Source organism: Bos grunniens, chromosome 1 (genome assembly GCF_055505025.1).
Source record: "Bos grunniens cultivar Pamir isolate PY7600 chromosome 1, Bosgru_T2T1.0, whole genome shotgun sequence".
In the NCBI taxonomy this organism is placed as follows: Eukaryota; Metazoa; Chordata; class Mammalia; order Artiodactyla; family Bovidae; genus Bos; species Bos grunniens.
In genome coordinates this window covers 15,317,439-15,338,348 of record NC_141165.1, presented here as the reverse complement: position 1 = coordinate 15,338,348, position 20,910 = coordinate 15,317,439, and the positions used below count along the sequence as shown (strand labels likewise).

Below are 20,910 nucleotides of genomic sequence, written 5' to 3'. Positions count from 1 at the left end.
GGGGTTGCGAAGAGTCGGACACGACTGAGCGACTTCACTTTCACTTTTCACTTTCATGCATTGGAGAAGGAAATGCCAACCCACTCCAGTGTTCTTGCCTGGAGAATCCCACGGACAGGGAAGCCTGATGGGCTGCCGTCTATGGGGTTGCACAGAGTCGGACACGACTGAAGCGACTTAGCAGCAGCAGCAGCAGCACTCACACTCCCCAAGCAGAAGGAAAGGCTTTATCTCAGCTTCCATAAACTATTGTATCATTCAAGTCCAAAACATACCAATGAGACCACAACTCAAAACAAAATACAGTACAAATTTATTGACTCCACTCAATCTTAGTTGAGATTTAAGCAAAGTAAACAGACAACTGGATACAAAGAAGCGATGGCTTAACATTAGGTAGAATCCTATTTTACTATGAGTTTTCAGTCCAAAAAAGCTTATTCCTAAATAAAATTGAACAATGATTTCTCCGCAGAGGCATATGAAACAAAATACACACAGTTATAAAACCACATTTGTTGTTCTTTTAGCAATAAGCATTTATTCAATGAAAATTTTGAAACAGTCTTGGATTAATGTCAAGAAGAAATTATCACTTTCGTAAATTAACCAAGTATAACTTTGTGGAAAATCTGGACAGCACGAATAAATGACTAAAGAGCACTGAATTCAATGATTTTAAAGATGTACAGTAAAATACTTTGGTTCCCAAATGACTGCCTCTAAATGGAATTTTTTAAAAACCTGACATTGACTCATTTTTTCTCCTCCAGAATCTAAAGACAGACCATGAATTTTCTCCAGTCACGTGGCAACGTGACGCCCTGGCGCATACCCGGGAAGCACACCAAAAACTATGCAAACGCCAAACTCCTTAAAGTGCTAAAGCCACAAGAAAAAAAACTATGTGTAAAACTTAAAAAAAGCCAGTGTTAAAGAACTTATTAAAGAATATGTGCTAGCATTATTGAAATCAATAATGCTTTTCACAATTATTGCAAAAAACATCAAAGAGACTTCAGAAATTGATAAATTGACTTGTAACATTCCAATATTAATTAGTGCAATTTATAAAGAAACCTGTTACAAATGACATGTAATTATTTTTGCAGTAAGAAATGAAAACAATTTTACTTTCTGAAGTTCCAGATTATGGTTGTACACACACACACACACACACACACACACACACACACACACACACAGAGTTTGAGGGAACAAAGGCCGACTTGGACCAGTGCATTCCTGTCACTCCCTCATCCAACCACAGGGTTGGCCTGAACACACCTCTTTTCTCCACCAAAGGGCACATTTAATTCCGGTCTCAGTTACTACTCTTAGCACCCATGGGTGCTGTGTGTGGACCAGATGATCACCAATTAAGTGCTGGGGTTATATTTTTTAAGAGAAGGCTGGGATGATCTGTTCCCAAACAGAAAACCAGGAACCACATCCATCTCACTACAGATGCAGACATCACTGTCAAACCGTTGGTTGTATATTTTGACAAAGTTATAAACGCATATTAACCATAACCAGTTCTAAAAGTGAATAGTCTCTTATTCTTTAAATATTTTTACTATAAAAAATGTACAAGATTTGTTACCTCCATTACTTATTTTGATAAAAATCCCCTTTTTGTGGTGTTCCTCCCTCCCCCCAAATGAAGAAAATGATCAGATAACAAGTTTTCAGATTAACAAAGAATATATTAAAACATCTGACATTCTTTCCACAATTGCATAAAAAAGGCAGGCATCCTGAATACGTACAAAGGAGTAAGGACCTTTCTACACTTCCCAAAATTAATTACAATCAGAAAAAAAAAGATTTTCAAGAATATCTTTCCTAGCTAACGCATTTCAGTATGAAAAGACCAACTTGCCTTATACCAAGTATTTGCCTACTGGCTGAGTTAAACATTCTTAAAAAAACACTTTACTGCATAAAGCAATTTATCTGTCTTTCATTATTTTACATCTTAACATTTAAAATAGTCAAATGAGAGGAAGCCTATTTTTCTGACCACCAAAATAAACTCTTCCAAGCCTAATGCTTTTAAGGTACAGTATAAAAAGTAATAGAAAAACCAGAACTGCATTATAAATGTTTTTGGTTCAAAATTTTATTTGAAAACTTATGTTCCTTGCCTAGACAAAAATGTGGACAAGACAAAACACTGGCAATTTTTAAAATCTAACAGATATGCAGAGCCTATATTAGATCAAAAATATTTTTTTTTTTACTAATTAATGTTATTAAAAAATCTTCAAAAATGTAGCATAAAGATTCAAGTCCTGGGATACTGAGTTTACAATGCCAAGATCCCATGTATCAGGGAATTATCCACCCAGCCTCCAGCAGCCATAAATAAGCATTACTCTGAAGGGAACTGTCTTCTTTTGAAGTGATAGCTACCAGGGTGTTCTGAGTAAGAAATACCACATTATGCAGGGAATGAATTCAACAAACAATAAACCTATCCTAATGTTTCACAGAAAACCACATGCTCTTGCTGTCTTTACAACGCATAGGTTTGTTCAAGGAAATCTAAAGATGGCGATAATCAATAATGGCAACTTAATTTTATTTTCTCCATCAAATTTAAGAACAAAAATAGGAAGTAACCATATTTGGGGACTTTTGATAGTTTCCAAATGAAAAAATAAAAGGCAAAATTTCACATGTAGTTTCTACAGTGTACAAAGTCAATTAGAACTTTATAAAAATGCTTGTGTTTCCATAAAAAAGAAAGAATCTCTTTCCTACTATTGGTATGGAATGCAGGTTATGAGACTATGAACAGACTTCTGCCAGAGGACCAGTTTAAGTATTCGGTAGAGTATTTCTCAGTCACAGTAGTTGATTTTCTTATCTGAAAGAAAAGCTTGCAAAAAAATTAATAAACTTGGAGGCTTTACCATCAAGGTCCATCATTACTTTGAAAGAATTTAAGGGTTTCGACAATATTTCTACTTCTATGTATCTCAGTTCCCCACCCCTGCCAATGAAATAAAAATTCTTTTCCTTTTTAAACATCCCAATGAACTCTGGACTATACCAACTCAAAGGCTTTAAATTACAACTTACACAAAATAGGAAAACAAAAAAAGAAGCCCAAGTGCTATGGGCCAAAATAAGTAGCAGAAACTAACTGTGGACCCTTGAGAGTACTTTCATACATATTTATGAAATATTCAGCAGTGCCTTAAAGAAGGATGGTTTCATTATGGACATTTTACCACTGTAAACTCCAAAAAATCTTAACAGAAATCACAATACAAAGAGGCAGGAAAACTGATGACTGTACAGGTTGTTCTTGAAAAGGGTGTGGAGACTGCGGTGTGGCTCCTCCCTCTGCTTCAAGTCTCTGAAAGTGAACAGTAATTCGGGATTTAGAGCAGCTGCACTCACTCTGGGGGGTGCTGTATAAGTACATGTCCTGACCTTACATGTTATACTAATGTTAAGTTCAAAATTTGTGCTGTATGCTAACTGTCCCCATTACACACAGTTTCAATCTGTGATGGCACAAACCAGGGGAAGCAAACCTGCACAGCCCCTCGATGCTGGTCTGAATTCAGGGCCCTGGTGGGTGCTCTGACCACCACGCCCACCACCACCAAAGCTTTGGAAACCAAGGTGGAGGGCTTTCAGAAATCCCCATGCTTTCCTTTCCTGAGTCTTCCATCACTAATTACATGAAATGACCTAAGAGCAAGTTTTTTGTTATTTTATATAAACCTAAGTATTACTATTGCTGATTTAAATCTCACGATTTTCATACAAAAAAGGTTCTAAATAACCACAAAATACCAAATATTTATTTTTATCAAGTGTCAGGATATCTTATTAAAGTTGAGGTTTATCTTTTTTTTTTTAATTTTATTGCTGAAGTACTCTAGGATCTTAATACTGCAAACTACTCCACTTTGTTCTGATATGTTTGGACTTGAGAACATGGCTAAGATGTACGAACTTAGGTTTCTTCATAGAATCTAAAGAAGAAATACTTTCATAGTGCTTCAATAACTGAAAATCAGTAAGAAAAAACCAAACCACCTCAAGTAGATTATACTGACACCATGGGATGAGGAACCATGCAAACAACCAAGAACAAACTTCCACATTAATAAAGGCATTACTGAAGGTCCAGAAGCACAGGGCTTTTGGGAGTTTTCCTAGGTTGAGTAAGGACATTTCTCATTAATATCAGTTCACCTCAAACTTATATTCAAGCATAATGATTTGCAACCTTTATTATTCTTTTTTTAAAAATATTTTGTTTCTTATGACACAGTTCACGATTCGGGCTGAAGTCTGGAGACCGGAACTTGTCTCCAGGGCTGAGAAGTCTTTTAGTTGTGGGTCTGCTCGTGGCTCCAGAGGCTGAAGGCCGTTTTGAATGTCCTGTGGCAGAGCTTACACATGAACTGTCTTTTAAAAGTGATGGCGGAGAGGGGGGGCGCGTGGTAGAACAGCGTGTCTGACTCTCGGGGCGCGAACAGCTTGTCGGCCGTGGGAGTGGGGGTTTCGGGCAGGCCTGTGGGGCTGTCGGGCTCCAGGGGCTGGATCTTGGGCAGCGGTGGGGGCAGCGGGGGCGGCGACGGGGAGCCGGCGGGGCCCGGGCCAGCCTCAGGTTCCCGGTGCGCAGGGTCCTCAGAGGCCTGGGCCATGTGGGACTGAAAGTGGCTCCAGAGCCGGAAGTTGGTGCGGAAAGCCTTGTTGCAGACGTGGCAGATGAAGGGCTTCACGGAGCACAGCAGCTCCTGGTGCCGCTCCAGCTGCTTAGGTGCCGGGAATGTCTTGCCGCACTTCTCGCAGGGCCACAGGTCCTTGGGGGCCGCGCCGGCTTCGGGCACCTCCTCCTCGGCCTCCTCCGGCGGCTCCTCTTTGACCTGGATCTTCAGCGGCTTGGAGAGGCTGAGGTCCTCGGGGAGGCAGGTGGAGTCTTCGGAGTCAAAGTTCACAGGCTCAGGGCCGCGGCCGCCCCCCGCGGGGTCGTCTTTGGCGGCAGTGGCCGCGGGGTCGGCTCGACCAGGCTCGGGCGGGACAGGGGGCCGGGCAGGGCCGGTGGCCTCGCCGTTGAGGTCAGGCCGGGGTGGGGAGGTGCCAGCGGCCGGGGCCATGCTGTTCTGATTGTGTACTTCCACCTGGTGCCGCCAGATGCTGAAGGCCGACTTGAAGGTGCGCATGCACTCCAGGCACGTGAGCTTGCGGAACTCGCACTTGCCCTCGTGCTCGCGCTTGAGCTCGGGCGAGAAGAACCTGAGGCTGCAGTAGGGGCACACCGTAGCAGTGCGGCACAGGCGCTCGTGGTTGCCTTGCTCTAGGAGAGAAGAGAGCTTGGCGTTACAGAGGCGGCACAGATAGAGCTCCGGGCCGCCCGCTGCGCCCCCGGGGGCCGCGCGCTCCCTGGGCCGCGCGGCCCTGGGAGCCCCAAGGGCCTTCTCCCCCGGGTGCATCTTCACGTGCTGCTTGAGCTGGGAGAGGAAGCGATAGGCCTTCCCGCAGGCCGTGCACACATACGCGCCCTTGGCCCGGGAGCGCAGGCCCCGTTTGAGGACCTGCGCTGGGGAGCCGCCAGGGCCCTGGAAGCCCGGCCGGCCGCGCCGCAGCTTCAGGATCAGCGCTTTCTTGATCTCCCGCTCTCGCACAATATCAATGAGCTTCCTCTGGAACTTCTCGTCCAGGACAGCATGGGAGCTGGCGGCCGGAGCCGGATTTTTCACCACACCGTGCTGCGTTTGGCAGTGCGTCCACACTTTGAAGTTGGTGTGAAAGCGCTTGTGGCAGATGTCGCAGGCGTACGGCTTCTCGGGGTTGTGGTACATGTTCACGTGCCGGTGCAGGCCCGCCGTGGATCTAAAGATTTTAAGGCAATGTTTGCATTTAAACTTTTTGTTTGGTCTCGTGCCCTCCAACTCACCGAATTCGTCTTTGTTTAAGTCAGAGCCTGGGAAGTCGGCCCGGAGGGCAGATGGGCTCGAGCCCTCCTCGCGGGGGTCTCCCGAGCCCGGGGAGCCTGGGCTCTCAGCCTTGGGCTGCTTGGCCGGCAGCCTCCTGTCGGTCTGGAACCGCCTCTTGGCCGGGAGTCTGCTGGGGTCTTTCCGGTCGTCTTCTGTCTGTAGCGCCAGGTCTCTCGTGGCGGCCGCGGCATCCCCCACGGTGACGCGAATGATGTCGCATGGCTCCGGGGGGCTGCGCGGCTCGGCCTTGACCCGCACCTCCGGCCCCTGGGGCGCCCCCGGCCGCTCAGCCGGCTGAGAAGCGCTGAAGGACCTGAGGCGGTGAGGCTGCGGGGCAGGGGTCCGGGTGTCGGGGGCCACCGTCTCGCCCCCGTCCTTCGAGGGCGGCCTCTGAGAAGAGAAGGCGCAGAGCACACTGCCAGCCACATCGCCCGAGCCCGCGCCTGGGGGAGCCTGCAGCTCAGCAGTGGGCGTGTACACGGGGACTTGGCTGTCCATGGACAGCGACCGGCGCAAGAGGCTCTTGACGAGTGGGCCGCTGCGGTCCACACCCTGGGTCCCGGGCGCCGGCGCCCCGGCTGGGATGACCAGCCCCAGCCTAGAGTAATACAGCAGGTTCCGGTCCTCACCCGGCCCGCTGCCCCGGCCCGCCTCCTTCAGCAGGAAGGGCGTCTCGGGAGAGCCCCGCAGGGACAGGACAGGCGGCCGCGGGCTCCGCAACGCCAACTCCACGGCCACGCCTTTGGGGAGCAGGGCGCTGGCGCCTGGCCTTTCGTCCACGGCCGCCCGGTCCAGCGGGGGCTTCGAAGGTGGTGCCACGGCCCGCTTGGCCAAGCCGCCCCGGCTTGGCTCCTCTAAAGGCCCGGCGAGCTCGGGCGGCCTCGCCAGAACCGCGGGGCCATCTTTCGGCCAGCTTTTTTCAGCTGGCGCCACGTGGTGTGGGGGCTCTGTGGGTTTTGGGCCGGGGGGCTTACTGGCATTTGCCTTGACCGCGATGCTGGCGGAGGGCCGGGGAGGGTGGCTCAGCTCAGGGGTGTTCTGACTCCCGGCTTTCCCGGAGGCTTCGTTCCTGCTCTGACAAACGATGACGCTTCTCTTTTGAGAACTGTTCTCCTCGTCCTCGGTGAAAGTCTTCTTTCTGTTGGGACACGTGGGAAAGGGGGCCTGGGGCGTCTTGGAGGCGATGTTGGTCAGGAAGGAGATGCCCAGGCTATAGCCGAGCTCCTGCACGGCAGCCAGGCTGCTCTTCTCCACGAACAGAGACGAAGAATAGATGTAGTTCAGCACATTGTCGAAAGCATCTGGCTCACAGAAGTCCAGCTGGAATACAGTCTGTGCCTCGTTCTCCTTGTTGGTGAACAAGCTCTGGAAGTATTCACTGCTGGCAGCCAGGACGTTTTTATGAGCTCGGAACTTCTGGTCACCCACGATCAGGAGCGCGTCACACAGCTGCCCTTTGAGCCGCTCCTCATTGAGGGCGCTGAGGAGAGAGATGGCATGTGCTGGGTTGATGTAGTGCAGCAGCCCCTCCATGCTCAGCCTTATCTGAAAGACAGATAAAGTCACTGTGAACAAGGCCGTGCGATGCGCCCCCAGGTAAGGGCTCCTCAAGGGCAGGGAACAGCAGCTGTCTTCTCACCAGCAGACTGTGGCCTGACAAAAACTTTCTGGATGAACAATCTTATTTAAATAACACAGAAAATACAAAGAAACAAGTATCACAGCTTAAGTAGGTCATCCATCATTAAAACTGATGAACTTGAGAAACTAAGTCTCTGTAACAAGCATTTCACACCATCAAAAAGGCACCTAGAACTTGGCAGGTATGTAGAGAAGCAATATTTGAAAACAAGGTTTATTATTTAGGGCCCTTATGCATTTGATGCTTAATTCTATTCCTTATTAGATCAGAGTAAGTATGTAGTACCAAACCCTATAAAGTCCACAATTCTTAAAGGAAACAGTTTTATTACTGGATATGATTAAACACAATGTGAATTAACAATAGGCTGTAGAGGTTGCAAAAAACAGATAAGAATTTAGAAAGAGAGAAATCATTTAACTACTATCGCATCAAAGTGTTTTTAAAAAGTTAGAAACATTATATAGAAAAGTTTCTTTACTTTCTTATGCTGAACACCATGTAATCCTAATACTAATTCTTACCAAATTACACTTTCAACAGTAACACAATGGAAAGTTTAGCCTGGAGCTAAACTTAATTATACTAATTCTAAACCTAAGGGGTCTGACTTGAGATTTCACCAAGACTCTTCGAGTCTGTAGGTGAGATCTCAGGGCCTAGTGGCTGGGCGCTGGCTCCGCCCTTGTGGTCAACTAGTACCTGGGATCATCAGGTTCCTCACATGAGGCGGTAACAATTGTGCCCTCCTTTAGGGCTGCTCTGAAAATTAAATGAGCCTGTATCTCATACCTGGTAAGGACTTGACAAACGTGCCATTAATTTTCACAAATTGCAGGGTTACTAGACATTTAATTCAGAATAAAAGTGTCTAGATTAACTCCTGATGAAGATGAAGCCATTTCACACAGAGACGATGCTTGACTCTCCAAATCTTTCTCTCATGCAGCTGCTGCCGTAACATCTCATCTCTTTGGGCTGGTTTTACAATGCCATCTCTTCTTTAAAATACTTAAGACATGTATTTTTAATATAAAATGGATTCAGAGTAACTAAGATTGTTCAGAGAGTCTTACCATTCTCTAGAGGACAAACTATCCATACACAGACATGGCACCCAGCACACCTGCAGGTTCTCCTCCAGCTTCAAAGGATCAGCTTTTGCTGGCTACCCAGCCTCTGGTCAACAGTTGGCCAACAGCCTCTTAGTATCCCTCTAGAGACACCAAGGGAACATTTCATGCAAAGATGGGCTCAATAAAGGACAGAAATGTATGGACCTAACAGAAGTTGAAGCTATTAAGAAGAGATGGCAAAAATACACAGAAGAACTACACAAAAAAGATCTTCATGACCCAGATAACTACAGTGGTGTGATCACTCACCTAGAGCCAGACATCCTAGAATGCGAAGTTAAGTGGGCCTTAGAAAGCATCATTAAGAATAAAGCTAGTGGAGGTGATGGAATTCCAGATGAGCTATTTCAGATCCTTAAACATGATGCTGTTAAAGCGCTGCACTCAATATGCCAGCAAATTTGGAAAACTCAGCAGTGGCTACAGGACTGGAAAAGGTTAGTTTTCATTCCCATCCCAAAGAAAGGCAATTGCCAAAGAATGCTCAAACTACCACACAATTGCACTCATCTCACATGGCTAGCAAAGTAATGCTCAAAATTCTCCAAGCCAGGCTTCAACAGTTCGTGAACAGAGGACTTCCAGATGTTCAAGCTGGATTTAGAAAAGGCAGAGGAACCAGATATCAAATTGCCAACATCCACTGGATCATCGAAAAAGCAAGGGAGTTCCAAAAAAAAAATCTACTTCTGCTTTATTGACTACGCCAAAGCCTTTGACTGTGAGGATCACAACAGACTGTGGAAAATTCTGCAAGAAATGGGAATAACAGACCACCATACCTGCCTCTTGAGAAACCTATATGCAGGTCAGGAAGCAACAGTTAGAACTGGACATGGAACAACAGACTGGTTCCAAATAGGAAAAGGAGTACATCAAGGCTGTATATTGTCACCCTGCTTATTTGACTTATATGCAGAGTACATCATGAGAAATGCTGGGCTGGATGAAGCACAAGCTGGAATCAAGATTGCGGGCAGGAATATCAATAATCTCAGATATGCAGATGACACCACCCTTATGGCAGAAAGCAAAGAAGAACCAAAGAGCCTCTTGATGAAAGTGAAAGAGGAGAGTGACAAAGTTGCTTAAAGCTCAACATTCAAAAAACTAAGATCATAACATCTGGTCCCATCACTTCATGGGAAATAGATGGGGAAACAATGGAAACAGTGACAAACTTTATTTTCTTGGGCTCCAAAATCACTGCAGGTGGTGACTGCAGTCATAAAATTAAAAGACATTTGCTCCTTGGAAGAAAAGCTATGACAAACCTAGACAGAGTATTAAAAAGCAGAGACATTACTTTGCCCACAAAGGTCCATCTAGTCAAAGCTATGGTTTTTCCAGTAGTCATGTACAGATGTAAGAGTTGGACTATAAAGAAAGCTGAGCACTGAAGAACTGATGCTTTTGAACTGTGGTGTTGGAGATGACTCTTAAGAGTCCCTTGGACTGCAAGGAAATCAAACCAGTCAATCCTAAAGGAAATCAGTCCTGAATATTCATTGGAAGTACTGAAGCTAAAACTCCAATACTTTGGCCTCCTGATGTGCAGAAGTGACTCACTGGAAAAGACCCTGATGCTGGGAAAGACTGAAGGCAGGAGGAGGGGAAGGGGACGACAGAGGATGAGATTGTTGAATGGCATCACCGACTTGATGGACATGAGTTTGAGCAAGATCCAGGAGTTAGTGATGGGACAGGGAAGCCTGGTGTGCTGTTGTGCATGGGGGTCGCAAAGTGTCGGACGCAATTAAGTAACCAAATTGACAGCCTCTGTGGTCTTCGGCAGAAGCCACAGAGGCTGCCACCTGGAGTGACCAGTGTCTGGTGGCCCCAGGTCTCCCTCCCTGCTGCCCTGGCTCCCTGCTGTGGTGCTGACTCGACCTGACTGACAGAGGCAAGGCTCTGCTTCCAGGGACGAAGCTCGGAGCCTGTAGCTTGTACACAGACAACTGCCTCGGTCAACCTGCACTGAGTTGCTGTTCAGTTTTGCCTGGCATCGTTTCATCTTGATGGTGAATGCCCGAGAGACACGTTTTTCCCTTCTTTTTTGTGACAGCCATTTTAATTTCTTCCTTAATCTTACTACACTGTACTCACGCATCTAATTATGTGCAAAGAAATCTGCCATCATTTACAGAGGTCAGCAGAGAAAAAAAAAAATAAGCTTATAAATACCACACTCATAACTCAGCTGCATTCTAAGCACTATTTTTAGTGCAAATAATTTTTGAGACAGCTAGTTCAGATCTTGCCCCAGGGACAGAGAGGCTCAGGAGATGCAAAATCAAAAGTCTGGACAAGTACTTTCCAAAAGGGTTTCTTAAAATCAATTTAAAATTGATGTAGTCGTCCCTCAGTATCCACAGAGGACTGGTTCCAGGCCCTACAGACACCAAAAACCCACAGACACTCAAGTTCCTATAAAAATGGTGCAGTATTTGCATATAACCTATGCACATCCCCCCACTTTAAATCATCTCTGGATGCTTACATCAATGATACGTAACATGATGTAAATGATACTTACATAGTTGCTGGTGAGCAGCAAACTCAAGTTTTGCTGGATTTTTTCCTTTTTGAATATTTTCCATCGGTAGTTGATAGAGTCCATGGATATGGAGGACTGACTGTACAATACACTCCTTCCTGTGGCTCAGAGTTAATACAGTTTAAATGTCAGTGCTCTAGATCCCCTAGAGGAGGGCATGGCAACTTACTCCAGTGTTCCTGCCTGGAGAATCTCCATGGACAGGGGAGCCTGGTGGCTACAGTCCATGAGGTTGCAAAGAGAGTTGGTCATGACTGAGCAACTAAGCACAGCACAGCTCTAGGCTAATGCTCTAGAGCTTTCTGAGCCTCAGTTTTCCCACCTAAAGTAACAATAGTATTAATAATGTTACTGTGAGAATTAAAGGAGAAAACCGTAATTGCTACAATTTATTCAGGTCTTATAACACACTACAGACAGCACCAGGAACTTCACATATCATTCACTTATTCACTCCCTCAACAAAACAGCATTTGAGGAGGCCTGGAAGACACACGGATGGGCCATGAGGATCACCAAGGGCCAAGCACACTGGCAGAGGGAAGACAAGGTGACAGCAGGGCTGGAGCAGAGCTGAGGGGGCTGTGGACGAGGATGCTGAAGGAGCATGGGGAGGCATCGTGCAGGGCTGGGTGGACCACTGGAAGGACTGCACTTTTTACTAGGGCAGCTGCTGGAAGATTCTGAGCAGAGGAATGACAACCATCTGAATTTTGTTTCAAAAAGATTCCACTGGTTATGCTGCAAAGTATGGAGCACAGGAGAGGCTGCAAGCTGGGAAGCCAGCTGGGAGTCCACTGCAGGGATATGTGCCAGACAGGATGGTGCCTGGACTGGGGTGGCAGGAGTGGACGTAAAGATACCATTAGAACTTCTGAAGGACTGACTGCAGGGGTAGGGAAGGGAGGAGATAAAGATGCCGCCAGAACTGGAAGGATGTCCTTACCTGAGATGAAGTTGGACAGAAAAATTGGTGCAGAATTTTTTTTGGAATTCATTTAGATATTCTAAACATGCACAGGAACCTGGTCATTTAACGGACCCTTCTGGGCACCCTTTCCTGCTCCACTTTCCCTACAACCCTTCCTGTGCTTTCTGCGATCACTTCCCAGATAAACATCTACATCTGAGTCCATGTCTCAGGGTCTGCTTCTGGGGGAACCCAAACGAAGAAATCAAGGGACTGTGTGAAGACGAAACCAAGTGAAATGTTCTGTGTCCCTGGACAGGAAGCAGTGCTGACCCACACACCATCTGCTTCCTACTCCTACATTTTCTCACTTTTAATTGTTCAGAAAAGTTTCCTTCTTTCTCTCCCTTCCAATTATCATGACCTGTATTTCTGTTCTAAGTAACTGCTTCTAATCCCTAAACCACAGGCTTCTATACTCCTTGGATGAAACAGGGAATTAGGGAAAAGTAAGTCACTGAGAGCTGGGTTGTTAAGAGGAATAGTCACTGTCCAGGAAAATTATTTGGAATTGAAATCTATTCATTTAACTCTGCTGCTACTGCTGCTGCTAAGTCACTTCCTGTGTCCAACTCTGTGCGACCCCATAGACGGCAGCCCACCAGGCTCCCCCGTCCCTGGGATTCTCCAGGCATGAACACTGGAGTGGGTTGCCATTTCCTTCTCCAATGCATGAAAGTGAAAGTGAAGTTGCTCAGTCGTGTCCGACTCTTCGCAACCCCATGGACTGCAGCCTACCAGGCTCCTCCGTCCATGGGATTTTCTAGGCAAAAGCAGCTAAATGTGTCCAAACCTGACAACTACAGCAGAACTCCTCCAGGTGCTGGTTTTCCACTCCATTCCCTAGACACTGATCAGACATGAATGACAGCTGATATCTGAGGGTTTACTCTGCTGTAAATATACTACTATAAACATCTTTTGCGTTTACATTATTAAACTCATTATTTACACCAACCCGAGGAGGTTGTACTATTTGATCACCATTTTACAGCTGAGAAAACCAAGGCACACGAGGTTAGGTATCTTGCTCAAGTCTGCACAGACAGTGAGGAGCAGAGCAGAACTCTTACCAGATGACCTGGCTCCAGAGGCCATCTCCACCCACATACCACCCTACCTCTAGTTCCCTCTTAGTTCTCACATAAACATCTGAAATAGGCACTGCCATCATCCCTGTCTCACCAATCAGGGAACCCAGACACTAAGAGTCGGGGGCAGTGTGCCGAAGGTCACCCACTCAGCTGACAGTGGGGCTGGGAGCCTGGCCCCAGGGCCTGCACTCTTAGTCATCATGCTGCACGCTCCTCATGGCCGGCCGCCTGTCTAGTGTGTGCTAGAACTGGCCTGACAGGGAGGCTGCCAGTCTGACAAGCATGGTCCTGCCTTCCTCTCAGCCTTGCGTGGGAACAGGACAAGTCGATCCCTCACACACTCCGGTGTGTAGGCACAGGCGGCAGGGTGCAGAGGTGCAGATGGGAGCAGAGGTGAGGCACTGGGTCCAGGTTGAGAGGAAGGTCGGGGAGGCATTCCACAACAGAAGTTTCCTGGAGAAGCTGAAGTCAGAAAACGTGGGAGGCAGGAAGGATGGGTGGAGGACATGTCAAGGACAAGAGCAGTGTCCAATATACAAAGACAAGACCAAGTCCCTGAGGGAGCAAAAGACACATGTAGGGGACTGCAGGTGATGAGGCTGCGGAGGGGGTGGAGGCATGAGGCCCTGGGAGCATCAGTAAGGCCCCTCCAGGGTCACTGGAGGACAGTGACCCCTCCCATCTTCTTCAGGAGACAGACCAAGGGTTCTGGGTCCTGGGGGTGAGAGGGGCACGCAGGCACAGCAGCGCAGACTCCTCACCGTCTTGCAGAAGCCCTTGCTGTCACCTTTCCATTCAATCATCAAAGCTTAACCATGGAGCCCCTTCCTGGTCTAGCGGCAAACAATGATCACTGTAGACTTTAGTGCTTTCATGACATGGTAGATATACTTATTGAGCCTAAGAACTTTATTAAAAATATAAAATGCTACACTAAGAATGCAGGCAGCAACAGGGATCATGACTACTGAGTGTCATGAGATAATCAAGATTAGGGTGATAATCACACCCTCAGTGGCTGGTGGATATGCAGGCTGAACTCTCAAAACCACCTGCCCTTTCAGCTCTTTGGCCTCAGATAAGGCTAGTTTTGGTGCCAGAGGTACTTCCTCCTTCATAACCCTGCTGACTTATCAAGCCCTAACCTCAGTATGTTTTAACTGTGGACACACAGGGCATCCTGAGTCTGATGGCTCTGATGTGGACACGCGCTGTGACTCGGCCCCTCCCTCCCACTGCTCGTCTCCGGAGTCCCCAGTGCAGAGCGCCCACCACTGCTGCAGTCACAGTGGAAACCTTGGCACTCTTACAGGAAAAGTGGGTGAAACAGGGAAGAAAAGGTCCCTTCCCTATGGAAAAAGCTGGGAGGAAATCCCCCAGGAAAACCAGGGGCTGGCTTGCTTACCACTCGGATCCTTGAACAGAAATCTTCCCAAACTCTGCCTGAATTGTTTCTATTTCATGTTGTTTCCTGATATTTCAAAATGAGGGAATCTTTACAGTTAACACTCCATGGCAGTCACTACAGCTCCATGGGAAAGACTTTCATAGTCATCTACTTGTCTCAAATCCTGGCTTTGCCACCTATTAGGTATCTAACCTTGTAAAGATCACTCGACCTGAGTACAAGTTTCCTTAACTCGTTCAATGAGACTAACGGCTGCCCACCCTATGGGATTCTTATGAAGGTCAACAAACGCAGTATATCTACAAGTTTCCGGTACATACAGTATTTCCTGTCTGCAAGCTGGCACTTGACTTCATCCTTCTCTTCCTTTCCTGAAAGTTTCCACAGTAGGAAAGACACATAAGGATACAAAAAGTGCTATGAGAAGAATGATTTCAGCAAGCAGTTGACTTGGCCCAGGGGTGGGAGGGTCCATGAGTGAATGCTGGGGATGTGAGTACAGATGGGGGCTCCGTGCTCACTGGATGGTTATGTTACCACAGACTCCGCTCTTCACTGATTGTAGACATTTCCCAGAAACATGCATCTAACAGTGCCAGGGCTTCAAAACCCCAGAAGCCCCTGGGCTGAAGTTCCAATTCCCTAGAAGAGCTTCAGCGCTCCTCACAACTGGATTCCAGAAAACTACTTCATACCATCACCTCAAAGTCCTCAGGGACCGTGTGCTAAGACAGAGAATCCATATCTTAATATAAGTTAATTCAACGCAAATAATTCCCTCTTTATACCAACTGCAGGAAGCTAAGATTTTTAAGGAGATGGAGAAAGGGTAGGCACTTTTGGACTATAGAACATTCTGGGGCTATAAACAAAAGAAAGCAAAGCAGAGCTAACACTCGGATATAAGGAAACTGGGAGGTGGATGAGGGCCGGGAGATGAGGAGGGGCCACATAACCTCACACCAACCAGCTTCCAAGTCCTGGAGACTAACACCCAAACTGACATCAGAGCTAAAGGTGCACTGCACATCGAATTTGCTCCTAGACCAGCCCGTAAAAGCCTTGCTACCAGTTCTGTAGGGAAATCTCTCTTTACATCCAAAACATTAATGTGAAACTGAACTCTGGGCACACGATGCTTTGGAATATTGGATATTTCTTATATCGTTCTCCAAAGCAAACAGAAAAACAAAGCACCTACATTTGACTCTGGAATATAAACACACACACTGTTCACCCCCACAGCCTTACCTCTGGGTTCAGCCCTGACTCTCCTTGATTTCACTGTGAGATGGTGACAGGAAGTTGGCTCTGAGGTGAGGTCTAATCATGGCTCACTAGGAGATAACGCAGACATCCAGACACCATCGACAGCTCCTCGGATTTCAAAGCGGGCCTGGCTGATCTGACCCTTGGAGAGCAATGATGTCACTGCCTTGGGTCCCATTTCCCACATGCTCAGTCTCCCTAGAGAGGGTCTGATCTGGTCTAAGGGTGTGTGCTTGGCCACGACCAAAAGGCACCTCGGCTTGGTGCTGGCCGCTGGGCAGCCAGTCTTCCTTGCGCTGGAGCGCGCCATCCTGAGTGGTCTGTCGGGCCTCACTCAGGGCTGGCCAAGCCTGGTAGGAAACTCTCTTTTGAAAAATGGGCTCAGAACAACAAAAGCAGAACTGAGCGGAGCCGGTGCATCTCAGTCACAGCCTGAAAATGCAGCCCACAGTGCCCATGATCCAGACTCCTGCAGTTACCCTGGTTTTCATCCTTCCTGGCCCCATTCTTCGTTTTTTCCTTCACTCTCAAGAGCAACCCTCCACTTTTAAAGTCAATTTCTTTTTCTATTTAAGCTGATCTGTCAGTTTCTGCTCTTGTTACAAAAGGACCCTAACATATTTTCAAGTGGTATTAGGTTCTTCCTATCATGCCCTCCAAATCCACCTTTTATTAATACTGCTGCCAGACTGGCTTCTTAAAACAAAGCTCTGATCATTCCCTGGATGTGCGCATTAAGCATTACTATCATTAATTCAGCTTATTTACTGAGCTCCTGTTATGTGCAAGGTGCAATTCGACATTAGGAATACAGAGGTGCATAAGACAGACAAGGCCCCCACTTTCTTGTGGGATAAATCAGACAGTGAGCAAGGAAACAAAGAAGGTAACTCTGACTTTGTTAGGAGCTACAAGGAAATAAACAGGGTGCTAGGACTTGGGGGAGAAACCAAGGTTCGCAGAACATGGTCGGGAAATGCCCTGACGTCACGGCTTAGCTGACACCTAAGACCTCGGTAAAAAAATAAAATGATGAAAACAATGGCTCTCCATAGGTTAAAACGCAAAATTTTAAAAACATGGACTTCAGGGTTCTATCAATCTGGTTTCAAACTACTTTTTCAATTCTCTTTGCTTTAGTTATTGCCTTGTGATAACTTCCTGCTTCAGATACTTTGTCTCTGAGACAGACCTGCAGGTCTCACCTCTTCTGTTACCCAACTTGCAATGTCCCAGGCCTCCTCTAACCCCTCCCCCAACACTGCTCAGCTGAAGCTCACTCACTCTTCCAAGCTCAGCTCAAGGCCTCCATTAAGCCTTTAGTCATGGGCTGGACTGTCCCACAAGGTCTAACCCCAGCACCTCAAAATGTAAGTGGATATAGGGACAGGGTCCCCTAAGACATCAGAAGTTACAACGAACCCTTAAGGGTGGGCCCTAAGGTCCCCCAAATGAGGTGGTGTTTCTGTAAGAGGTGGGGATAAGGACACAGACACAGAGAGACACTTTGTAAATACAGAGAAGACGACCATCCACAAGCTGAGCAGAGAGGCCTCAGGAGAAATCGACCCTGCCAAAGCCTTCATCTTGGACTTCGTGGCTCCAGAATGGTGTTCAACGCCCCTGGTCCGTGGTGCTCTGTTATGGCCGCCCTAGATCACTACACTATACACACCTTCCTGGACCACTGCCATCTGCATCGAGCAAACACCTTTCAACTCCAGTATTATTCCAGTGTTTCTTCAGTGCCACACACTGTTAGCTGTCTGTTCCCCCAGCAGAACTGGAAACTATTTAAGGGCTAAGACTCTATAATGTCTTCTGACACTCTTCACAATGCCCAACACGGTATCTTACACAACAATAAATATTTGTTGATTTTTCTGGACTCTGACACTCTAATTGGATGCAGGAGTGGAACCTGTGCCTTTTGCTTGTTTCCCTAAAGCAGAGCTAGCCCCGTCAGCGCCCTTTAGAACACTGCATCGATTTTTCTATTGCTCCCTAGATAAAACCCAACCAAACTCTCCAAACTGGCACACAAGAGTCTGCATACTGTGATCACAGTCCACCTCCCCACCCCTACTGGACAGCATGCAGGTGAGCATTTACCCTACCCACCGTCTTTCTTACCTTTCCTTCAGTGGTAGAACTCCTACAGAAAGATCCAAATGTCATTGCCTCTGCAGAGCTCCACAGATGGCTCCTGGCTAGGAGCTCAGCCACCTAAGCCACCACAGCACCTCATCTCTTCTTCAGTACCATTGCTATTTTAAGTTACCTGCCTCTACATCTACCCTCTCATGGGAGTCCATGAAAGGAAGAACCCTTGTTTTTAGCTGTGTATTCCTAACACTTCATGCAGGTCCAACAAGTGCCTCCTGGACAAAGAGCGAAACCATCAGGAAGGCTTGAGACCTGGGCTGGGCCGAGAGAGTTGCAGGTGGCAGCTGTCTTTGCTTTTGGGATGAGTGGTTGTGGCCCTAAATCCCACTGGCCAATGACTCCCAACTCTGTTCTCCTGCTTAGACTTCTCAGGGCTCTTCCGTTACAGGATACGCCCCTTGTCCAGTGCCGTACCTATGATCCTGACTGACCCCCACATCTGCTGCTCTTCACATACTCCATTTAGTTTGGTATGCTGCCAACCAGTAGGTCTCTCAAACTAGAAACCTCTTCTCTTTCCTTTCTAGTCAGTGACCCAGCCTGTCAAGCCCTGGTCATAAACAGCTCGAGTCTGCTCTCCTCAACCCCACTGACATTGGGGCCAACTGAAATGGTTCCTCAGTCATCTCCCGCTAACCCAGACACTCTCTCAATAACTTGGCCCCTCTTCTGTTAAACACCTAATATGCCCTGCCGTAAACTATCTTAAGTTCCTCAAAGGTGGGGGTCATAGTCTTTCCAACTTCTATTTCCACAGAATGAAGCACATTAAACGCGGGATGGTGTTAACAGGAAGAATGAATTAAACTTCAAGTTATTTTTAAGTAAACTAGTGCCCCAAATTTCTACTTTATTTTTTAACATCGATATTTAGCGATTCTCAAATTCAATGTAACGACTATTACTCCTTAAAGTGGATGAAGGATTTAACTCCAAGCATCAGAGGGTAAAAGGTCTCAAAAATAACCATCAAGGAGAAATCTAAAATGGATTAACCCACTTTCTTCCAAACAAGGAACCAGTACACAACGCAGGCTCCGTCCGGATGACTCAGGGTCAGCGTTATGAACACTCATGGACTCTGCTGAACATGCTGGTGCCCTCAGATGCTAGTCGTGAGCCGCTCCTGACCTTCGGCACCAAGACCCCTAGGCTGCTAGACCGTGCGGGGTCTGGTTAACGCTTCCCCCACCTCCCACTGCCAGGCCATCCCGCCGGAGAACCTGTCTCTAAAATCACCCTGCCCGCTAACGTGCTGCTCGAGGGGCTTCTTCCAGAAGCAGGGCAGTGCTGCGGGCTGAGTGCGCACCAACCGGAGTGAAGGGCCAGGACCGCGGAGCGTTCCTGCGGTCAAGGGAATGCTCTTCTGTAGTGGGTCAGTGAACTTGCTCCAAGTGAGGGGTCTGGGCGATGAGAGAAAATATGTCCGGGACGCCGGCAGAGGAGATCTCTGGGGCGGGGTCTCCAGCGCGACAGTCGGGAGTCAACTCCCCCTTCCCCACCCCAACCCCGCAAGTTGCGGACCAGAGTTTTCTCGACTGGGGGCGACGGGGATCCGCATTTCAGCAGGGACGCTCGCGACCAGCGGTGGAAAGTCGGGGAACCGTGTCCTCCCGGAGGGGTCGGTCGGGGGACGGGGCAGAGAGAGCAGTCTGCTTGGGTCAGTGGTTGGATGTGCCGCTGGCCGCCAGGCGGGGCTCGAGGGGGCGGTGGCGCGGAGGTGCGGGCCGCGGCAGGTGCGGGTTCCCCCGCACCCAAGCTTCCGCGTACGCTCGCGCACCCTGGCGAACACCGGCCGGCTTCCACGCCTGCCCGGCATGGAGCACGCGCCCTCGGCCGGAAGGTACCCCAACCGCCCGGCGGAGGGGAACCCGGCCCGGCGAGGGAAGCCCAGTGAGGGATGGAGCGTGCGCAGTGGCGAGGGCGAGGCCAAGTGCGGGCAAAGAGCATGCGCAGTGTGAAGGCACAATCGGCTACGTGGGAGCCTGGGGCATGCTCGGTGAGAGCCGAACCCGGCGCACGCGCAGAAGCGCTCAGAACCCGCAACCCGCTGGCGGAGAGAAAAAGGAGGAGAGAGATCACCTCAGAGTTACGTCAGGAAAGGCCGCGTTTTGCGGGGAGGCTATGGCCTCCCACGGGCCCCGCAGTTCCCCTGGGGCGAGGGGCGTGACAGTTACTCACCGGTCTTCAGCCCCGAGGCAGACGCCAGGCCCCTTTCCGCTCACACTCGGCTCGCGCGCGCCGCAGCCGCCGCTGCCGCTGTGATTCCATCCATCTTGAATTTGACGTCATCCCACACCAGAGATGAGGTCATCGCAGGCAGCGCTCGTCACGTGCGCGGCGCTATGATTGGCCACCGGGCCGCGGGGGGGGGCGGGGCGAGGGAGGTGCGCAGCGCCGGGGGCTGGGCGAGGGCGGGCCTGACGGCAGCCGGGTCACCGCCACCGCTGCTGCCGCTGCCGCGTCCTCCCGCGCGCGCCTTCCGCTCGAGGTTCTTCCTCCTCCCGCGCCGCCCGCGCCCGCGTCCTCTCCCGACCCTAGGCGGGGTGCGCGTGCCCCACGGGCGGCCCTGAGGGGAGGCGGCAGCGAAGGCTACAGGGGCGCGCATCGCGAGGGCGCACAAGAGGCGGCCCCGGTGGGCTTGGCGCCGCCGGGTCACGCGTCGGTGGGCTCGCCGGCTGGTGCCCCCGGCCCGGCGC

General features: G+C 48.7%; 1 protein-coding gene across 4 annotated transcripts; it reads right to left on the bottom strand.

Annotated features, from left to right (window-relative positions):
• Positions 1 to 290: 290 nt before the first annotated feature.
• On the bottom strand, positions 291 to 20,686 carry ZBTB21 (zinc finger and BTB domain containing 21). Of its 4 annotated transcripts, none has more exons than XM_086315754.1 (3): positions 20,393 to 20,528; positions 5,930 to 7,514; positions 291 to 5,329 (listed from the first exon to the last, which is right to left on the bottom strand). In XM_086315754.1, exons 2-3 carry the CDS (start codon positions 7,500 to 7,502, stop codon positions 4,359 to 4,361), a joined length of 2,544 nt encoding a protein of 847 aa, XP_086171880.1. In that variant the 5' UTR covers positions 7,503 to 7,514; positions 20,393 to 20,528; the 3' UTR covers positions 291 to 4,358. The 4 variants fall into 4 exon arrangements, with proteins under 4 accessions (XP_086171880.1, XP_086171871.1, XP_086171863.1 ...); XM_086315745.1 differs by lacking the exon at positions 20,393 to 20,528 and adding an exon at positions 18,179 to 18,478; XM_086315737.1 differs by having other exon boundaries at positions 291 to 7,514; positions 20,393 to 20,686.
• Positions 20,687 to 20,910: the final 224 nt, after the last annotated feature.